This window comes from Salmo salar, chromosome ssa15 (genome assembly GCF_905237065.1).
Source record: "Salmo salar chromosome ssa15, Ssal_v3.1, whole genome shotgun sequence".
In the NCBI taxonomy this organism is placed as follows: Eukaryota; Metazoa; Chordata; class Actinopteri; order Salmoniformes; family Salmonidae; genus Salmo; species Salmo salar.
In genome coordinates this window covers 50573797-50591129 of record NC_059456.1, presented here as the reverse complement: position 1 = coordinate 50591129, position 17333 = coordinate 50573797, and the positions used below count along the sequence as shown (strand labels likewise).

The 17333-nt window shown below is 42.6% G+C and overlaps 2 protein-coding genes and 4 non-coding genes across 6 annotated transcripts; 1 reads left to right on the top strand and 5 right to left on the bottom strand.

Moving 5' to 3' along the window:
- Positions 1 to 1002: 1002 nt before the first annotated feature.
- On the bottom strand, positions 1003 to 5357 carry rps7 (40S ribosomal protein S7). The gene is made up of 7 exons (XM_014144917.2): positions 5232 to 5357; positions 4374 to 4459; positions 4189 to 4260; positions 3571 to 3714; positions 2544 to 2608; positions 1489 to 1639; positions 1003 to 1115 (listed from the first exon to the last, which is right to left on the bottom strand). The coding sequence occupies exons 2-7, from the start codon at positions 4446 to 4448 to the stop codon at positions 1038 to 1040; spliced, it is 585 nt and encodes a 194-aa protein (XP_014000392.1). The 5' UTR covers positions 4449 to 4459; positions 5232 to 5357; the 3' UTR covers positions 1003 to 1037.
- On the bottom strand, positions 1222 to 1446 carry LOC123727427 (small nucleolar RNA SNORA73 family). Its single transcript, XR_006759423.1, has one exon. It is a non-coding gene; the product is annotated as a small nucleolar RNA SNORA73 family (small nucleolar RNA).
- Positions 2161 to 2385, bottom strand: LOC123727405 (small nucleolar RNA SNORA73 family). The gene has a single exon (XR_006759401.1). It is a non-coding gene; the product is annotated as a small nucleolar RNA SNORA73 family (small nucleolar RNA).
- LOC123727416 (small nucleolar RNA SNORA73 family) lies at positions 2688 to 2912 on the bottom strand. The gene has a single exon (XR_006759412.1). It is a non-coding gene; the product is annotated as a small nucleolar RNA SNORA73 family (small nucleolar RNA).
- LOC123727438 (small nucleolar RNA SNORA73 family) lies at positions 3806 to 4030 on the bottom strand. The gene has a single exon (XR_006759434.1). It is a non-coding gene; the product is annotated as a small nucleolar RNA SNORA73 family (small nucleolar RNA).
- On the top strand, positions 5314 to 15491 carry rnaseh1 (ribonuclease H1). The gene is given in 8 exon segments (NM_001141611.1): positions 5314 to 5850; positions 5981 to 6105; positions 6284 to 6454; positions 6564 to 6663; positions 6756 to 6810; positions 6956 to 7040; positions 7287 to 7411; positions 15258 to 15491. Coding segments are annotated over 8 exon segments (876 nt in total). The 5' UTR covers positions 5314 to 5722; the 3' UTR covers positions 15345 to 15491.
- Positions 15492 to 17333: the final 1842 nt, after the last annotated feature.

Below are 17333 nucleotides of genomic sequence, written 5' to 3'. Positions count from 1 at the left end.
GGGGGGGTCGCAATCTTTTGAAACTTAAAAACGCGCTATTAAGCTTTCATTGCGTATTATTAATATTATTAAATTACATAGTTATCTTTCAGTGATATATTGAGGGGGACAAATCATATTTTTCCCAGGACGGGGGGGGTCGTGTCCCCCCCGTCATTTCCGCCCCTGGTGGGTCCTGCCTTTGACTATTAGATTTACACTACTTGTCATGTACATGTTTGTAGTCTTACATTACTTAGAATAACCTTAAAAGCTAAATCTCTCCTTGTCCTAGAATGACAAGATAGCACGAACAGATGGCTTTATCACGAGCTAGCAAGCAACAGATCTTGTTGCAACTACTAGCTAGCTACATTAAAAGGCTGCCGTGTTCAGTTGTCATTTCACAGCTTGGAATGATGGTATCACATATTAGAAATAAATACCTTATTTGATAGCAGTTTGTCGGATGGAGAGCCCTCTCGATGTCACCAGCTGTCTACTTACTACCTAAGATGCCGATGTGATTGGTGATCAGAGATTCTACACAATTTGATTGGTTCCGTTTAAAACTTGGCAGCAATTACCTGTCCAGCTAGCGAACATAAGTATTTTGATTAAAATGTGCAAGAGTTGACATTGCCAAATGGAAATTTGTTCAGCAGAAATACACAATATATAAAAACCATCTTTCTCACCAACTAAAGCAGATGGCTTGCTACGGCCCACCACCAGAATACACTGACAAATAGATTACTAGTCAATTTCATTCTGCATCAGTGAATGTGCAAAAAATACATGTGAATACTACCATTGCATGCAGGTGCAAAAGCAAGTCTGAACAAACCCTCTTAGCAGTTGTTAGATGTCAATTATCAAAGCTGCTCCAAGTGTACAATTATTTGAGGTAATGGTCCTACCGTTTTGGTTATCAAGGTCCTTCTGTCTGAAAAGACATCCGTCTTGAACATGAATGGACTAGCATGACTCACACACCCCCCCCCAGAGAACAGAGCAATGACGTTAACAGTAAACACATTTATTTTGTCATCTGCACTTTACAGTTGGAATTCGGGGAACTCAAAAACAACATCTTTGCCTGTGAGCTTCTTGTAGACGCCTGAGAAGGTCTCAACCTAGAAAATAGAAAAGCAACCACTGGTTAACCACTGCATAGACTAACATTTATAGGTCATAACGATTTTGTACAAAACACAAAAACCTGAGACATCAAAAAATATATATTGTACACTGCATGGTTTAGCCCCCCAGTCATGGCCCAAAGGGCTCTGGGAAGATGTAGGAATATACAGAACACCGTCCTCACCAGCCCGAAGGCCGGGGACAAAGCTTGCTCTCCAACGTCGTGGAACGGGACTGTACGTCACAGCACTGTGAAGCGCTACGCTCACATACGCCACAAGGACAGAGCCATGTGAGAGCAACCTCACCGGATGTCCACGTTGGGGTTAAGTTGGGTGAACTAGCAAACTGCTACACGACACTCACTTTGTGTTCAACGTTGTTCTGCTGCGCCTTGTCAAGGTGGACCTTGATGAGCCGGCTGCTGTCCAGTTTCACGCGGATCCTCTTGCCAACAATCTCACTGGGGAAGACCAGGTCTTCAAGGATGGCGTCATGCACAGCTGTCAGAGTACGGCTGGAGAAATAAATCAGAACTTGCATTAGACATTTGGCAACAAAAACAAAATGCAACCTTACAAAAACAATTTCTCCTACCATCAGTCTCATTCAAAGTTAAAGGAAGATTCTGTATAGATGTCTGAATGCATGTAATGGAAAGACCAATTCAATCTAACACTATGCGGGCGTCTCGAAATCACATCACTGGAGACAAGCAGAGTCTGCTTTAGATAACGCAAGGTAATAAGAGGGAACGCTGATTTTGCATCACAGGGTTAGTCTCCAGTTCATCTTGTAACCGTATCGATTTATTCAAAATCCCATTTGAAGTTTCAAGTTGTCACATGCTGAAGTAGAGAAGCGCCTTTCTCGCGAGCTCTTCCCCAACAATGCAGTAACCAATATCAGTATTACAAATAAAAACACGAGAAAGTAAGCAAGCTATATACTGGGTACGTTTCAGGGTCGGTGCCAATACCATATCTACAATGTGCAGGTTTACTGGAGTGGTAGAAAGCATATACAACATGTTAGTAAAATTGTACACTGCATGGTTTAGCCCCCCAGTCATGGCCCAAAGGGCTCTGGGAAGATGTAGGAATATACAGAACACCGTCCTCACCAGCCCGAAGGCCGGGGACAAAGCTTGCTCTCCAACGTCGTGGAACGGGACTGTACGTCACAGCACTGTGACGCGCTACGCTCCCATACGCCACAAGGACAGAGCCATGTGAGAGCAACCTCACCGGATGTCCACGTTGGGTCCAAAAATGGTCAGCAATTATGGCAGCACCAGATATGGCAGGAACTATTTGAAGTTATAAACTAGTACCCATTCACACAAACTTTAAAGCCACATTTGATTGTCTCTTCCAAACAGTATGTAGTCATGCACATGCAGGTATGATAATATAACTCACCTCCTGGGACGCTTCTGCTTATTCTTGATACGGCTTTTCCTGGTTGGTTTGGGCAGGATTCTCCTCTGCAAGTTTAATGAAAATATTAAGGATGACCAATTTACATAGGCAGACTTTAAAAGCCCAAGAAGCATACCTGATAACTAATGTACACTGCATGGTTTAGCCCCCCAGTCATGGCCCAAAGGGCTCTGGGAAGATGTAGGAATATACAGAACACCGTCCTCACCAGCCTGATGGCCGGGGACAAAGCTTGCTCTCCAACGTCGTGGAACGGGACTGTACGTCACAGCACTGTGAAGCGCTACGCTCCCATACGCCACAAGGACAGAGCCATGTGAGAGCAACCTCACAGGATGTCCACGTTGATATTAATGTTACAATCACAGCATGTACACTACATTACCAAAAGTATGTAGACACCTGCTTGTCGAAAATCTCTCTCCAAACTCATGGGCATTAATATGGAGTTTGTCCCCTCTTTGCTACTATAACAGCCTCCACTCTAATGGGAAGGCTTTCCACTAGAGAACATTGCTCGGCGGTCCCGTCCTGTGAGCTTGTGGCCTACCACTTTGCAGCTGATCCGTTGTTGCTCCTAGACATTTCCACTTCACAGTAACAGCGCTTAGTTGACCGGGGCAGCCTTAGCAGGGCAGACGTTTTAGACAAACTGACTTGTTGGAAAGGTAGCATCCTATGACAGTACCACATTTAAAGTCACCGAGCTCTTCAGTGAAACCATTCTACTGTCAATGTTTGTCTATGGAGATTGCATGGAGGTGCGCTATATTTTATACACCTGTCAGCAATCGGTGTGGCTGAAAGCCAAATCCACTCATTTGAAGGGGTGTCCACATACACGTGTATGTATGTATGCATGTATGCATGTATGTATACACACACATATACATACACGCATCTCAGTAAGTCTTCGCAAAAGGAACCCCTTCTGTTTGCATAGCTGTTGCTGTGAACCAAGCTAACTGCCCCTGCAACTCAGAAAACAGGACCGCTGCATTCTTACCTGTGCAACGAAGACGACATGTTTGCCACTGAACTTCTTTTCCAGCTCCCTCACGAGTCGCACCTGAATTTTCTGGAAAGATTTCAGCTGGGGCACGGGGACAAAGATGATGATGGCTTTCCTGCTACCACCAACTTCAATTTCCTGAGGGAGAGGGAAAAAAAATTGTTTTAACTTAGAGGCAAATACAAACAATTTAGTAGATACTTTTTCATCCAGAGAGCTAAAAAAAAAAAAATATGCACTGCATGGTTTAGCCCCCCAGTCATGGCCCAAAGGGCTCTGGGAAGATGTAGGAATATACAGAACACCGTCCTCACCAGCCTGATGGCCGGGGACAAAGCTTGCTCTCCAACGTCGTGGAACGGGACTGTACGTCACAGCACTGTGAAGCGCTACGCTCCCATACGCCACAAGGACAGAGCCATGTGAGAGCAACCTCACAGGATGTCCACGTCGGGGTTTAACTCAAATAATAACCCAACACAGCTCTTCTTCCTAGGCATCAGAAACTCCTCCAACATTTAAATAAACATTCATCTTCAGTTATACAAAAAGGTCAGAGTAAAACAGTCAGAAATAACACATGCTCCATGTAGTGCAGTGCATGATCCTCACCTTTGCAGCAGTGATGTTCAGCTCCCTCAGCTGAGCCTTCATGTCTGAGTTCATCTCCAGCTCGAGAAGAGCCTAGAAAGGCAGACATGTTGAATACTGCAAACAGCATTAGCCAAGTGACTAAGTTAAAGAAGTTGTTTAAATTTGCCATACATGCAATAGCTAACATATTGGCCATTGGTTACCTGGGAAATGCCAGACTCGAACTCATCTGGCTTTTCGCCATTGGGCTTCACGATTTTGGCGCTGGTACTGAACATGGCCTATGTTTCTGGAAAACAAGACAGACAAGAAAACCATTTGAGCATGTTGTACATCTTTGGACATAATTGAATGTTTCAGATGCAACTAAACAGCCAGCAAAGTGGTCCATGCTGAACGCCATCTCACCATACGTACATGCAGTTACTAAGTTAACTAGCATAACGATAGTCAAACTACTATCACCCAGCTAAGGTTGATCAAACGAAGTCGACACTGGTTGGTTCCACTCTACACTCAACCATATGATCTCGCAAACAACTGAGCAAGTAATTGCATTGAATCAATCTAGCTAACGTTACTAAACTTTTGGTCGCATGTCCCCAAGCTAAATTGTTGGCTAGTCAACGTTAGCCGGCTAGCAGTGTTTTTCAACCCATGTTCCTTATCACATGGCTAACTTTAGTTAGCAACTAACATCAGGGAACACAGTACTCAAACATACACCAAATTTCAAGTCTACAAATCTGACAGGCCACTAGACAAAAGGTAAAATACTAAACTATGCGGTTAAAAAACGGACTCGCCGATTGACTACAAGCAATTATTCTTGGAACACATGGGCCTCAAACCGCGCCAGTTATACTACCAGTCATTCACGTTAGGTCTATCCTGAAACACTTCATAATTCATTACACACCGGCCATCCAAAAGCGGGAATATAACAATCTAACGCATCAAACGACTTACATGCACCCTGATACAAAAAACAGGGGATTTGATGCACATGTACAACATTTTGAAAAGAAATTCCGATTAGTGAGAGCATTATCAAAACCAACCTCAGTCAACAACGGCCAGGGAAGAGGCCGGAATCTCGCGAGAGGTACCTAGAAGTACATCGTGCTAGGGAGTCATGGGATCACGGAAGTAGCTAGGATTTTGAAGACTTTATTTCTCCCCCCAGCAGATAGTGTATTTCGAAAGAAAAAGTAATTAATTAATGCAAATACATAGGCAAAGGAGAATAATAAGTACGTCATGTTACAATGTATAGCTAGCTAACTTTTATATGTTGACATTACGCTTGTCACACAGAAATAACATCTTTGCTTGTCAGATAGCACCTAGCCTAACGTTAGCTAGCCAGCCAAATATTTTTGTTGGATTAAGTAACATGCTATCTGCACTGTTTACATGCCTGTACTAGTTCCAATGACAACTAGTTAATCGTTTCCCTAGCATTTCAACACAGTTAGTTTGTTCACATTGCTCATGTTAAGACCGTGCAATGACCGGTGCCTCCACTTTCAAGTAATTGCTGGTCTAAGTGATGTTCAGATTGACTGGTCTGTATAGTATAGTACGCAGGGCGGTCTGCAATGGCACAGAGGACATCGTGAAAGGCAAATTCTTCTACGCTGTGAGGAAAGGATTCAAACCTGGCGTTTACAAAACTTGGTGAGTTGTGGTGTAGTTGGCTAGCTAGCTGATTGCAGCTGTAGTGTGTCTTAAAACTCATTGACATTTATATGATAATTTCTAGTCTAATTTCTTTTCATAGAATTGCATGTGTTGACTTTTCTTTTAGGGATGAATGTAAGAGCCAAGTCGACAAGTTCCCATATGCCAGCTACAAGAAGTTTGCAGCAGAAAAGGATGCCTGGGAATTTGTCAGAGGCCAAGCAACATCGATAACGCCAGACGTGTCAGAGGGTAGATACAGTAGATGGCTATGTTCCTTCTCTATATGTCGCTATACTGAAATGGCAATACGATGGGTGCTGATGTTACTGGCTCTAGGAATGGCAGCAGTCTAATCATTAGAGAACTAGTGCTCCATTCAAGCATGGCAAAATCAGACTTGCACTCAGACCACAATATTATCTTTTAGGAGCCAGCTATGAGGCAACACTCCCTAGAAGAGCACCGGAGGCTCTTGAGTACATACCCATTGGTCAGAAGAGGCACTATGATCACATAGACGAGGAGGAGATGTCCCCTGCCAAACAGAGTCAATACAGCAGGCCATCTTCAAAAAGATCTGATGGATTCACCTACATTGGTACAGACATTCTCAATGTGTTGTTAATGTTGCAGATTGAAATGGTTCCCGTCAATGTTTTTGGGGTGAATAAATGGGGGGGAAAACAAAGTATTGTCTTTTCCTCCAGGTGATGCAGTGGTGGTGTACACAGATGGTTGCTGTTCAGGCAATGGGAAGGCCGGGGCCCGAGCTGGCATCGGAGTGTACTGGGGACGTGACCATCCTCTGTGAGTTGATTCAGGCCTGTAGTAAATTATACTTCAAGAGAGCTTGACACAATATAGTCCAGAAGTGTTCATGTTGACTGTCTTTATTGTAGGAATGTAGCTGAACCACTGGATGGAAGACAGACCAACCAGAGAGCCGAATTACAGGCAAGTACTGTGTTAATGTCATATTTGCTTTAATTGTGAACTCTAAACCAGATTATTATTTTCGACTCATTTAATTGCCACAGTTCCCTTTAGATTGTAACCAACCCCACGAGACGAAATCTCACGTTTTGCTTCTAAATAACAGGCAGCATGTAAAGCCTTGGAGCAGGCCAAAGAGATGAACATCAAGAAGTTGGTGCTCTATACAGACAGCAAGTTCACCATAAACGGTACATATGTGCTGCTTATAACACTCTACCAACACTATCAGCAAGGGCCTGACTAAATGTGGCATGGCATCATGTAATGCTGCAGGCATGATGCAGCAGCTAATGTTACTAGCTAGGCCTACTGTGACCATTGGATGAGAAATCCAGAGGTCCCTCTCTCTGACCTTCTCTTCCAATGGATTTTGAGAAGGAGGCGAGGTGTATGCAATTAAGAAAAGGCATATGTCGGTGTTTTTTTTCCGTCAGGTGTCACCAGCTGGGTGAAGAACTGGAAGCTGAACAACTGGAGGCTCAACTCTGGTGGCCCCGTCATCAACAAAGAGGACTTTGAAAAACTTGACATGCTGAATGAAGAGCTGGAGGTTGTATGGGTAAATATCAATGTTGCTCTACATATTTTCACTTCAGAGATTCCGTACACAAGTGTTTTGAGTTTCAGACTAGAACAGTGGTTCCCAAACTAGGGGTCATGACAGCCCATCTATCTACCTCATCCCCATACTATATTTATTTATTTATTTATTTATTCTGCTCCTTTTGCACCCCAGTATCTCTACTTGCACATTCCATTTTTGCACATCTACCATTCCAGTGTTTAATTGCCATACTGTAATTACTTTGCCACCATGGCCTATTTATTGCCTTAATTCCCTTATTTTACCTAATTTGCACTCACTGTATATAGACTTTTTGTTTTATTTTTTTCTTCTGTATTATTGACTGTATGTTTTGTTCATTCCATGTGTAACTCTGTGTTGTATGTGTCTAACTGCTATGCTTTATCTTGGCCAAGTCGCAGTTGCAAATGAGAACTTGTTCTCAACTAGCCTACCTGGTTAAATAAAGGCGAAATAAAAAAATGTGGGTTCACCTGATTTGAAGATGTGATAGCAGGAGAAACTCCCAAAAGCCTGGTGAAATATTTTTATAATAAAAAAATATATACATTTATCATTATAAGTAATGTTTGTACCCGCATCTCAAAAACATTTGTGGTTAACCACACAGAAAATGGAACAGTGATGGAGTTCACGAAATACATTTATTTTGAAATGTATTTGTTCAAAGTATTTATAAAGCAAGTCGTATGCCCTTAATTCAATACTTTACCAAATCTTCCAGTTTCTATAATGGTCTTCTTTGGGATTGGGTTGGCGGATCGCATCCAACTTTAAGGTGCATACACCGCCACATACTGTACTGTGTGAGACCAGTCACAGCCTACCTATATTAAATTCTCTTCATTATTCCTGTTCCTTAAAAGGAACAAAATAGCACCACCACATAACCCTACAGTATATACCACCATTTCATAAAAATCACCACCCCATTAACTTCTGCAGTAAAATCTTATATACCCAGGTACTTCTCTGCAGCTGCCATCTACTAATTAAAAACCCGCTACCCGATTCCAATACTTTGACCCTATCTGCTCCTGCACCATGCAAACGGCCTGGGTGGACAGGACACCTACACACTGACTCTTCTGAAATACTTCTCTCCTATTTTTTCTATTTTCTGTGATTTATTTTAAGTTTCTGCAATACAGTTGGTAACCATTGCTATGAACACTCAGAAGCCAACCTTACTGAAGCATAAAATCACTCATTGCCCTATTCCTCTGCTCTGACACAAATCTACTACAAATCCTCTCAGGATCCCTCACCCTTGACCCCTCACCCCATCCTCCTCTACTTTCTTCACTGCCTCAGCAAACGACACCTTCTGCACTACTCTGACTCTGGCCACTTCATCCTGCCTCTCTCGCACCGGACACCTCCGATCCCCAGCAACATGGGCATCCCTACAGTTGACACACACAACTTTATCCACCGAAGCTCCACAATCCTCTATCCCATACCCTCCTGCACACTTCCCACATCTTGGAATCTCCCTCCTACACACTGCTGCGATATGACCATAAACGTTGTACCTCAAACAGTGCAGTGGATTCTGAACAAGTCCTCTAACAGTATAACTGATATATCCTAACATGACTTTGTCTGGTAGAGACTGACTCAAAACTCAAAGACTGACAGTGACAGTTTCACCACGCTCCCCACCGGGTCTTTGTCTTCCGGTGCCGGTACCCCTTGCAAGTCTTCCGATGTAAAATCCTTGAGTCCCAAAAACGTTTCTGCCACAGTAATGTCCAGTTTCTTCGACTTCTTTGAGACTTGTGCTGTATAGTTTATAACTGTGGCAATGAACGCAACAAAATCCACCTTTTTAACACACATCTTATCTTTTGTCTGACAGCAAACATTTACTACGGTCTGTGGTGTATTCACTACCATATCTTCACTAGCATCACTAGTGTTCTCAATTATTTTAAGCGCCCCCGCATAGGAGATTCGATTGACCTCTCTAACTGTTGCCACCTCAATTTCCTTCACCCTTACCGGGCACTCCAGGAACTCAGGATCATGATCCCCACCACAATTGCAACACCATCGTTCTTCTACACACCGTTCTTCAGTATACTCTTGTTCGTCTGCACACACTTGAAACATGGCCATATCCTTTACAATTCTTACACTGCAGTAGTTTGGGGACAAAAGCTCTTACTGCTTATTTTACTTAACCAAGCTTCACATGCGGAGGTATTTGCTCTTCCTCAAAAAAACAACACGACCAACAGACTTTCTTCTTTTTCTCCATTCGCCGGGCACCAACCACACCAGGAATTATTTTCAGGTACTCGACATGAACATCCGTCGTCACCCCTGAGATGACTCCTTTGACAAGTGTTCTACTCCGAAGTTCAAAACTTCTATTGTCCGGATTCTTTTGAGCCCCACTGCAATCTTCCTCAGTTCTTCAGAAATACAATGAATCAAAATAAGACCACTCCTGGTCACTCAGACTCCACTTTTCCAAGCTCATACTTCACCATTTGACACCTCAAACGGGTTTTAGCTAGGGTCAGGGCCGCCCTGATAGCTAGGCTCAGAGCCGCCCAGCAAGTCTCCTGTATGGAGTCAGTGAAAAATCGCTGAAGGTGTGAGTAGAGAGAAGATGGCAGTGGATGTCCCACAGTCTGCAGTGAATGCCATGCAGGAGAAGGATCCCGACACACTAATAGTGAAGGTGGACTTTGTTGCGTTTTATAGCACAAGTGATAAATTGCACTAGTCAAACTAATAACAAATCTAAGAAGCTAGACATGTGAAGGCGGCATAGATTTCTGGATCTCCAGGACTTTACAGCCGAAGTGTTACAGGGAGTACTGAATGAAGAGGTCCCCCCTCCCAGGTTCCTGAACCTATGTAGGGATCTGAATAGACATTTAAATCTGACTGAAGGAGTACAGTTCTTTTTTATTTTTTGAAATTCAGTGTAGTAGTGTGAATTTGGTTAGTGTTTTTTGGTATTTAGTATAAATTTGTTCATTGGGGTCTTTTTTTACTACCCCGTACAGTAGGTGGCGGCAATACACCTTATGAGTGTAGTCTGCCAATAAACCTCGAAGAAGAAGCTCTCTTACATCAAACAATGAGAGTGCTTTAAATTGGCTCGAAAAAGCTGGCCTACACTTGACTGTTGCACTTGGATCCTTCCCATGGTTAATGGCTACTGCCTCTACACTGCTGCAAAATTGATTTTTTTTGGAGACCATCCTCAGCTAGTTCTTCGGTGGCTAGCACATTAAGTGAGCAGTGGCATGTATTCATGGACGCCAAGGGAAGCCACCCCCACACACACAAAAAAAACATAAAACAATGTATCTTTAGTCTTTGTGTTTCATAAATTCGCAAAAGGCTGAAAGCATCTGAGCGAGTGAAACAGCGCCCCTCTTCAAGGGAAGCCAGCTTGGATTTGGCGTCTTTCTTATCGTATACGTTATTAACAGAAACAACTTGAATTGTTGCATCTCATTTTGTTGTTGTCCTCTGGTGGCTAGCTAGCTAAAATTTGTCTCTTTCCTAAATTAGCTACGGATGGAGATAGAGATTTGGACTTGTGGTTTTACTAAATTCTCCGTACTGGCCAATGATTATAACGCCGATTCTGATCCAACCATTAAGTCATACATTGTTGTGCCCCTGGCCTAAGAGGATCAAAGATCAATATGTACAGTAGATGGATATAGAAGGCTAATGTTAACTAGCTAACGTTGCCCATGAATGGAAGTTAGGCAAGCAAGCAGGTAGCCTAGGACAACAAAAAATAAAAACATGGTACTACATGACAGAGTGATAAACTGTTTCGTCAGTGTCGTGTCTTTGGGCACCATTAACTTGAAGACATGTTTATCAAATAACTCCCTGTTATTATTATTACGCAATTAAACTGATTAATCGTTTAACTGTAATTAACTAGGAGATCGGGGCACCAAGGAAAATATTCAGATTACAAAGTTATAATTTTCCTAATATAACTTTCCTATATTATAACATTATATATTATATTATAGTACAGGCCGATTATCTTCTGGTTTAAATGGTGTATTCTTTACCTCGCGTCCAGTCTCATTCCAAACGTCGTAAATTGTTGTATCTGCACGAACCCAGTCTTTACTAAAAGTCATCCATACATCAATTGTCTTAAAATCATTTATTTACTAAACTAAGTAATTCACAGAAAGCATACAAACAGTAGTTATCGTCACAAAGAATTGGTAGAGTAATGTGCCCTAGTGGGCTAAACTGGCATGGCGGCTTGTTAAACAAATAAGGGGGTTGGGGGCAGCTGAGAAGGCACAACAGAGTTGATAAATATTAACAATTGATATGCTAATCCTTTGCACATGAACGCTCACTCATTCGGAAACAATTGCAATCAATATATATATTTACGCTCAGTGTGTCGTCGTGATCTTCGTTGGAAAGGTCGTTCTGTTGGAGAGTTCCCTCTCTCTCTTGGTTAGAATGGCTCTTTCAAAGCGACATTCATTAATGTCGTTATAGAATGGATGTTTCGTCGGTCTTCGCGTTCAATGATAGAATTTCTAGCTGCAGACTATTAATTAATATCAAAGACTTGTTATTATTCTGTCGGTATCGATAGTTTAACCACGTGGTATGGTTACTTCAGTAGAGGGATGCATGGTCAAACCTATTGGCCAACTCGTAATGGAGTGGAGGCCTGGTCTGAAGAAAGTAACCCTGGGTGGGGGTTTTATTCGGAATGACAGAAAAAGGCTGTCTCATGACGCCAGGTCTTGTCTGTGTCCCTGGGGGCGTGCCGATGACTGAGTTAAGCTTTGAACAGAAATACAATTCTATCACATTAACCTCTATGGGCAAGCGTCCCACCTACTCAACAGCCAGTGTAATCCCGTGGCGCGATATTCAAATACCTCAAAAAATGCAAAAACTTCAATTTTTCAAACATATGACTATTTTACACCATTTTAAAGACGAGACTCTCGTTAATCTAACCACACTGTCCGATTTCAAAAAGGCTTTACAATGAAAGCAAAACATTAGATTATGTCAGCAGAGTACCCAGCCAGAAATAATCAGACACCCATTTTTCAAGCTAGTATATAATGTCACATAAACCCAAACCACAGCTAAATGCAGCACTAACCTTTGATGATCTTCATCAGATGACAACCCTAGGACATTATGTTATACAATACATGCATGTTTTGTTCAATCAAGTTCATATTTATATCAAAAACCAGCTTTTTACATTAGCATGTGACTAGCATGTGACTAGCATTCCCACCGAACACTGCCGGTGAATTTACTAAATTACTCACGATAAACGTTCACAAAAAAACATAACAATTATTTAAAGAATTATAGATACAGAACTCCTCTATGCACTCGCTATGTCCGATTTTAAAATAGCTTTTCGGTGAAAGCACATTTTGCAATATTCTCAGTAGATAGCCCGGCATCACAGGGCTAGCTATTTAGACACCCAGCAAGTTTAGCATTCACCAAAGTCAGATTTACTATAAGAAAAATGTTATTACCTTTGCTGTTCTTCGTCAGAATGCACTCCCAGGACTTCTACTTCAAAAACAAATGTTGGTTTGGTCCCAAATAATCCATTGTTATATCCAAATAGCGGCGTTTTGTTCGTGCGTTCAAGACACTATCCGAAAGGGTAAATAAGGGTGACGAGCATGGCGCATTTCGTGACAAAAAAATTCTAAATATTCCATTACCGTACTTCGAAACATGTCAACCGCTGTTTAAAATCAATTTTTATGCCATTTTTCTCGTAAAAAAGCGATAATATTCCGACCGGGAAATCGTTTTTTATTACAAAGAGAGTGAAAGTAAAAGCATGCTATCCCTTCATGCACGAGCCTCAGTCTAATGGCCCTCTGATAGAGCACTTGCCAAACGCGCTAATGTGTTTCAGCCTGGGGATGGAATTACATCGTTCAGCTTTTTCCCGCCTTCTGAGAGCCCACGGCTCGTAGGAAGTGTCACGTCATGCCAGAGATCCCCTGTATTTGTTAGAGATGATCAAGGAGGGCAAGAAATTGTCAGACAGGCCACTTCCTGTAAGGAATCTTCTCAGGTTTTGGCCTGCCAAATGAGTTCTGTTATACTCACAGACACCATTCAAACAGTTTTAGAAACTTTAGGGTGTTTTCTATCCAAAGCCAATAATTATATGCATATTCTAGTTACTGGGCAGGAGTAGTAACCAGATTAAATCGGGTACGTTTTTTTTATCCGGCCGTGCAAATACTGCCCCCTAGCCCCAACAGGTTAACATCAGTACATATCCTCTCAACATATTCCAAATAGCTTTAATCTTATTAAATAATTGTATACAACCATTTAGATGCAAGTCCCATAGCTGAGGCTATTATATAAACCTTAGTATGGTAATATGGTACTATTGTCTCCAATGGGTATCACAAAATTGTACCAAGCGGACCAGTTCGTAGCTGGATTCTTCACCAATCTTTTATACCTTCTCCAGACCATAAATGTCGTTCGGTTGCCCAATTCTGTGAGTTGGAAGAATTTCCTTTGTCTCTCTATGAAACCCCTCTCTGTCTCAACTGGGCCATGCGGCAGGACATTCTCCTTTAGAATTTTACGACCGCCTTCACAGGGCCTGGGTAGGGAGAGGTAGGTAGGGGGATGGTGCAAGGGGGAGGGGGTCAACTGTGCTCCCTGTTCCCAGAGAGAGGGCAACGTCATGACAACAGCATGAAAGAGAGCAGGATGGCATTGGCGTTTCTCTATATGTAGGATGAGTCAACATGTTTTTCTTCTTCCACGAACACATGTTCGCTCAAACAGAAATCAGAACCATGAACAATTTTTAACATATGTTGATTGGACTACATTGTTTTTGGTATCTTTTAGTTGTCACTGTGTTAGACTAAGCATAGGGGATTTATATTGTTGTAATGCTGAAGTTGAAATGGTGGTGGAGTAGTGGAGATAGATCCTGTTTTCTTTGCGACTTGAGGTAACTCTCTGGTTCTAAATCAATAGTTGTTTAGTGGTATGAAAATGTCAAAAACATCAACTTTTCTTAACCATGCTGTAAGTCATGTAACTGTCTGTTACATGCAATATGCGTCGTGGACTTCACCGGACAGAGGTGGCTCTCCGGTTTTGTGATAAAACAAAAGGTGTGGTTGATTTTCTTTATTCTGCCATTGTCGTCTTATTGTCTCGGCCTTTAGGCACATAGATCATGGTCACAAGGCATGTGAATTTACAGCAAACAACGCAGTGTAGGTTGTAATATTACTTTTACTTTTTTTGGGGGGGGGGGGTGTGCTTCCCCCAGTGATATATATTTTTTTAAATTACCCACACACCGCTCTGACTCAAAGGGATCCCTGAAATCTCCTTCTGAGTGTTAAAGTTCATGGTATCCTTCGCCAGCTCATATCTATGTGAAGCAGGATTCAGGGCTCTTGTCTGTGTCCGATCCAAACTCTGAAGGTTGAGACAGCAGTGACGAGGTGTGCATTGTCGACCACACGCCCCCTGACTTTTGAGAACCTCCCCAGGACATGCATGCATACCCATCTCATTAGTTGTGAGTTAAGAAGATCATAAATCCTCTGACTGTTTTTGAAATCGACTGTCATAGCCCCAAATAAAGGTTGGTTGGGGTTGCAATACATTTCTGATATCGTTCTGATATCGAAGTTGGGTCGTGGCCCCAAAAAATTTGGGAACCCCTGCACTAGAACGTTCAGTCATGGATGATGCACAACTGAAATGACTAACAGTCCCCTTTTGCCTCTGACTATCTTCTCTCTCTTCTTTCCCCCAGTTGCACATCCCAGGCCACGCTGGGTACCTAGGAAACGAGGAGGCCGACAGGCTGTCCAGAGATGGAGCAGCGAAACACTTAGATTAGCCAAAGAAAGATAATCTAATTTACTGCTCCTGGGCAGTTCATTCAACATTTGGATTATGGTTTTGAATGGAATATGGGAATTATATATTGTCCTTTCTGTTGGGCTGCCATGTTCTAAATGTTATGAAATTACATCTAGTTCCATCCTGTTTGACATCTTTATGGTTATTTCTAAGTTAAGAAAAAAATTCAGCTTGTGCTTGTACCGTATGAACATTTCTTAATATTCCAAAATCATTCCATTCTGATAGATAAAACAGTTCTGTAACCACTGTGTAATGTACACTTCAGACAGTAGATGGAGCTCTAGCGCATCAAAACAGGTCCAATACCTCGGAATAGGACTGGCTCTCTTAATTACATTCCATGCTAGGCTCCTCTGTGGAAAGAGGATTCCTCACATAGAAGATGGATTTCTCTGGTTTCTATATGCATGCTGTAAGATAACGGCCACTTATGACATATGTGTGTGTGATCTAAGGATTATTTGTCTTGCTCAAAAGCCTGTCTATTACTAGGACTAGTGGTCACGTTAACGTTTCCCTCTTCTAAAAAAAAAAAACAACACACCCTTCAAAGATCATCTATTCATGTATACTCTGACATGAAATGATCTTGTTGATATTCTCTTTGACTACTTGGTGCACAATTCCATCTTCTCCACTTTACTCAGTCAGCTCTTGGCAGATACTACTTAGTCTCTCAGTACGTGTCTCATCCATTCAGTAAGCTGGTGTCTAGACAGTGGACCTATACGTGTGTGAGGAAAAATAATGACAGCTCTAGCTGAGAGAGTAATCTCCATATAGCCTTTCCCCTCTGTGAGGTTGGTGATTGTAGAAAACCAGAGCACCAGGAATGAGTGTGCCTCTCTCTGACCTTAGCTGGCTGGCTTCTCCACGGCACGCTCCCGGCTTGTCTGGAGATGTGAAGTCCTGCCTGGGGCTGGGTGTTGGAGATACTGCGGCTGCAGTCGGAGGTCGATGTGAGACGGGGTGGAGAGGGGTCACGGCGCTTCACCACATCGGACTGAAGCTCGTTAGGGCTTCGTCTCAACACATTTGCTCCATCAGCAAATATGCTGCTCAGGCATTCATCTGTCTGACACCGCCTCTTCTATTTAGCTCTTGTGGCTAACTAGCTCTTGTTGCCTAGTTGTTAATTTCGCTTGCCAAGCTCAGGGCAGGTCAGTCACGGCGGATGACAGAAGAGACTTCTGCGTTGGTTACTGTTAAGAGCACTGGGTGTTGTCTGCATGTGTAACTCACGATAAAATCTAGATTTGAAGATGGTATTCTATCAGGGTGTTGACTGCCACAGTGAAAGATATTGCAAAGCCCTGTGGTTATACAGATAATCCATTTGAATCTGTTCTTGTTTTTGGTATAATATTGAGTTCTCTTGTGTGTGGCTTGAGGATAAGTATCTTAACGCTATTCATCCATGTGAGATGCAGGGGAGGAGTAGTAGACTGAGTCCTAGTCGTTACCGCACATCTGGTGCCGACGCAGTTCAGAGACGGCTGGCAGCTGACTCTTGTCATGTGCATTAGAAGACGTGTGGAGAATGATTCTCTCCTAACGAATCCAGCAATCGTGTGTGTTACGGTGGTGACGGTGGGGAAACATCAAGGGAAGCCACTCTTGGTGAAAGGCAGAGGGAGTCACAATCAAACATCATGGCAGCCGCCTCTGTGGAGCAAAGCGGCACCTCGGAACAGAACTGACATCTGTTTCCATGACAGCTGTCTGGATCAGCCTAACTAACTCCTGCCTTAGAACTAATGTGACCGTTTGATTTCGCAGTGAAAAGAAAGACATTCTGTCAGCAGTACTCACTCAGTATTGTTTGGTTTCCACGAATTGAGAGGTAGTCGAACAACAAGTTAGTTTGTATCATCTCAACAGGGTGAACTAATGTCTTTCAACCTGCTGTCGTCATTGGACATTAATTGGAGGTGGGGAAATAAGGGAGCAACATGAAGGGAGT

Bases quoted from the DNA above. Each gene is read 5' to 3' on its own strand.
- rps7 (XM_014144917.2), bottom strand. From the start codon at position 4,448: ATGTTCAGTACCAGCGCCAAAATCGTGAAGCCCAATGGCGAAAAGCCA. The intron at 3,715-4,188 runs GTGAGGATCATG...CCTCTCCCTCAG, and splicing joins TGAACATCACTGCTGCAAAG to GAAATTGAAGTTGGTGGTAG. The intron at 1,640-2,543 runs GTGAGTTATATT...TTATTTCTCCAG, and splicing joins AAGCAGAAGCGTCCCAGGAG to CCGTACTCTGACAGCTGTGC.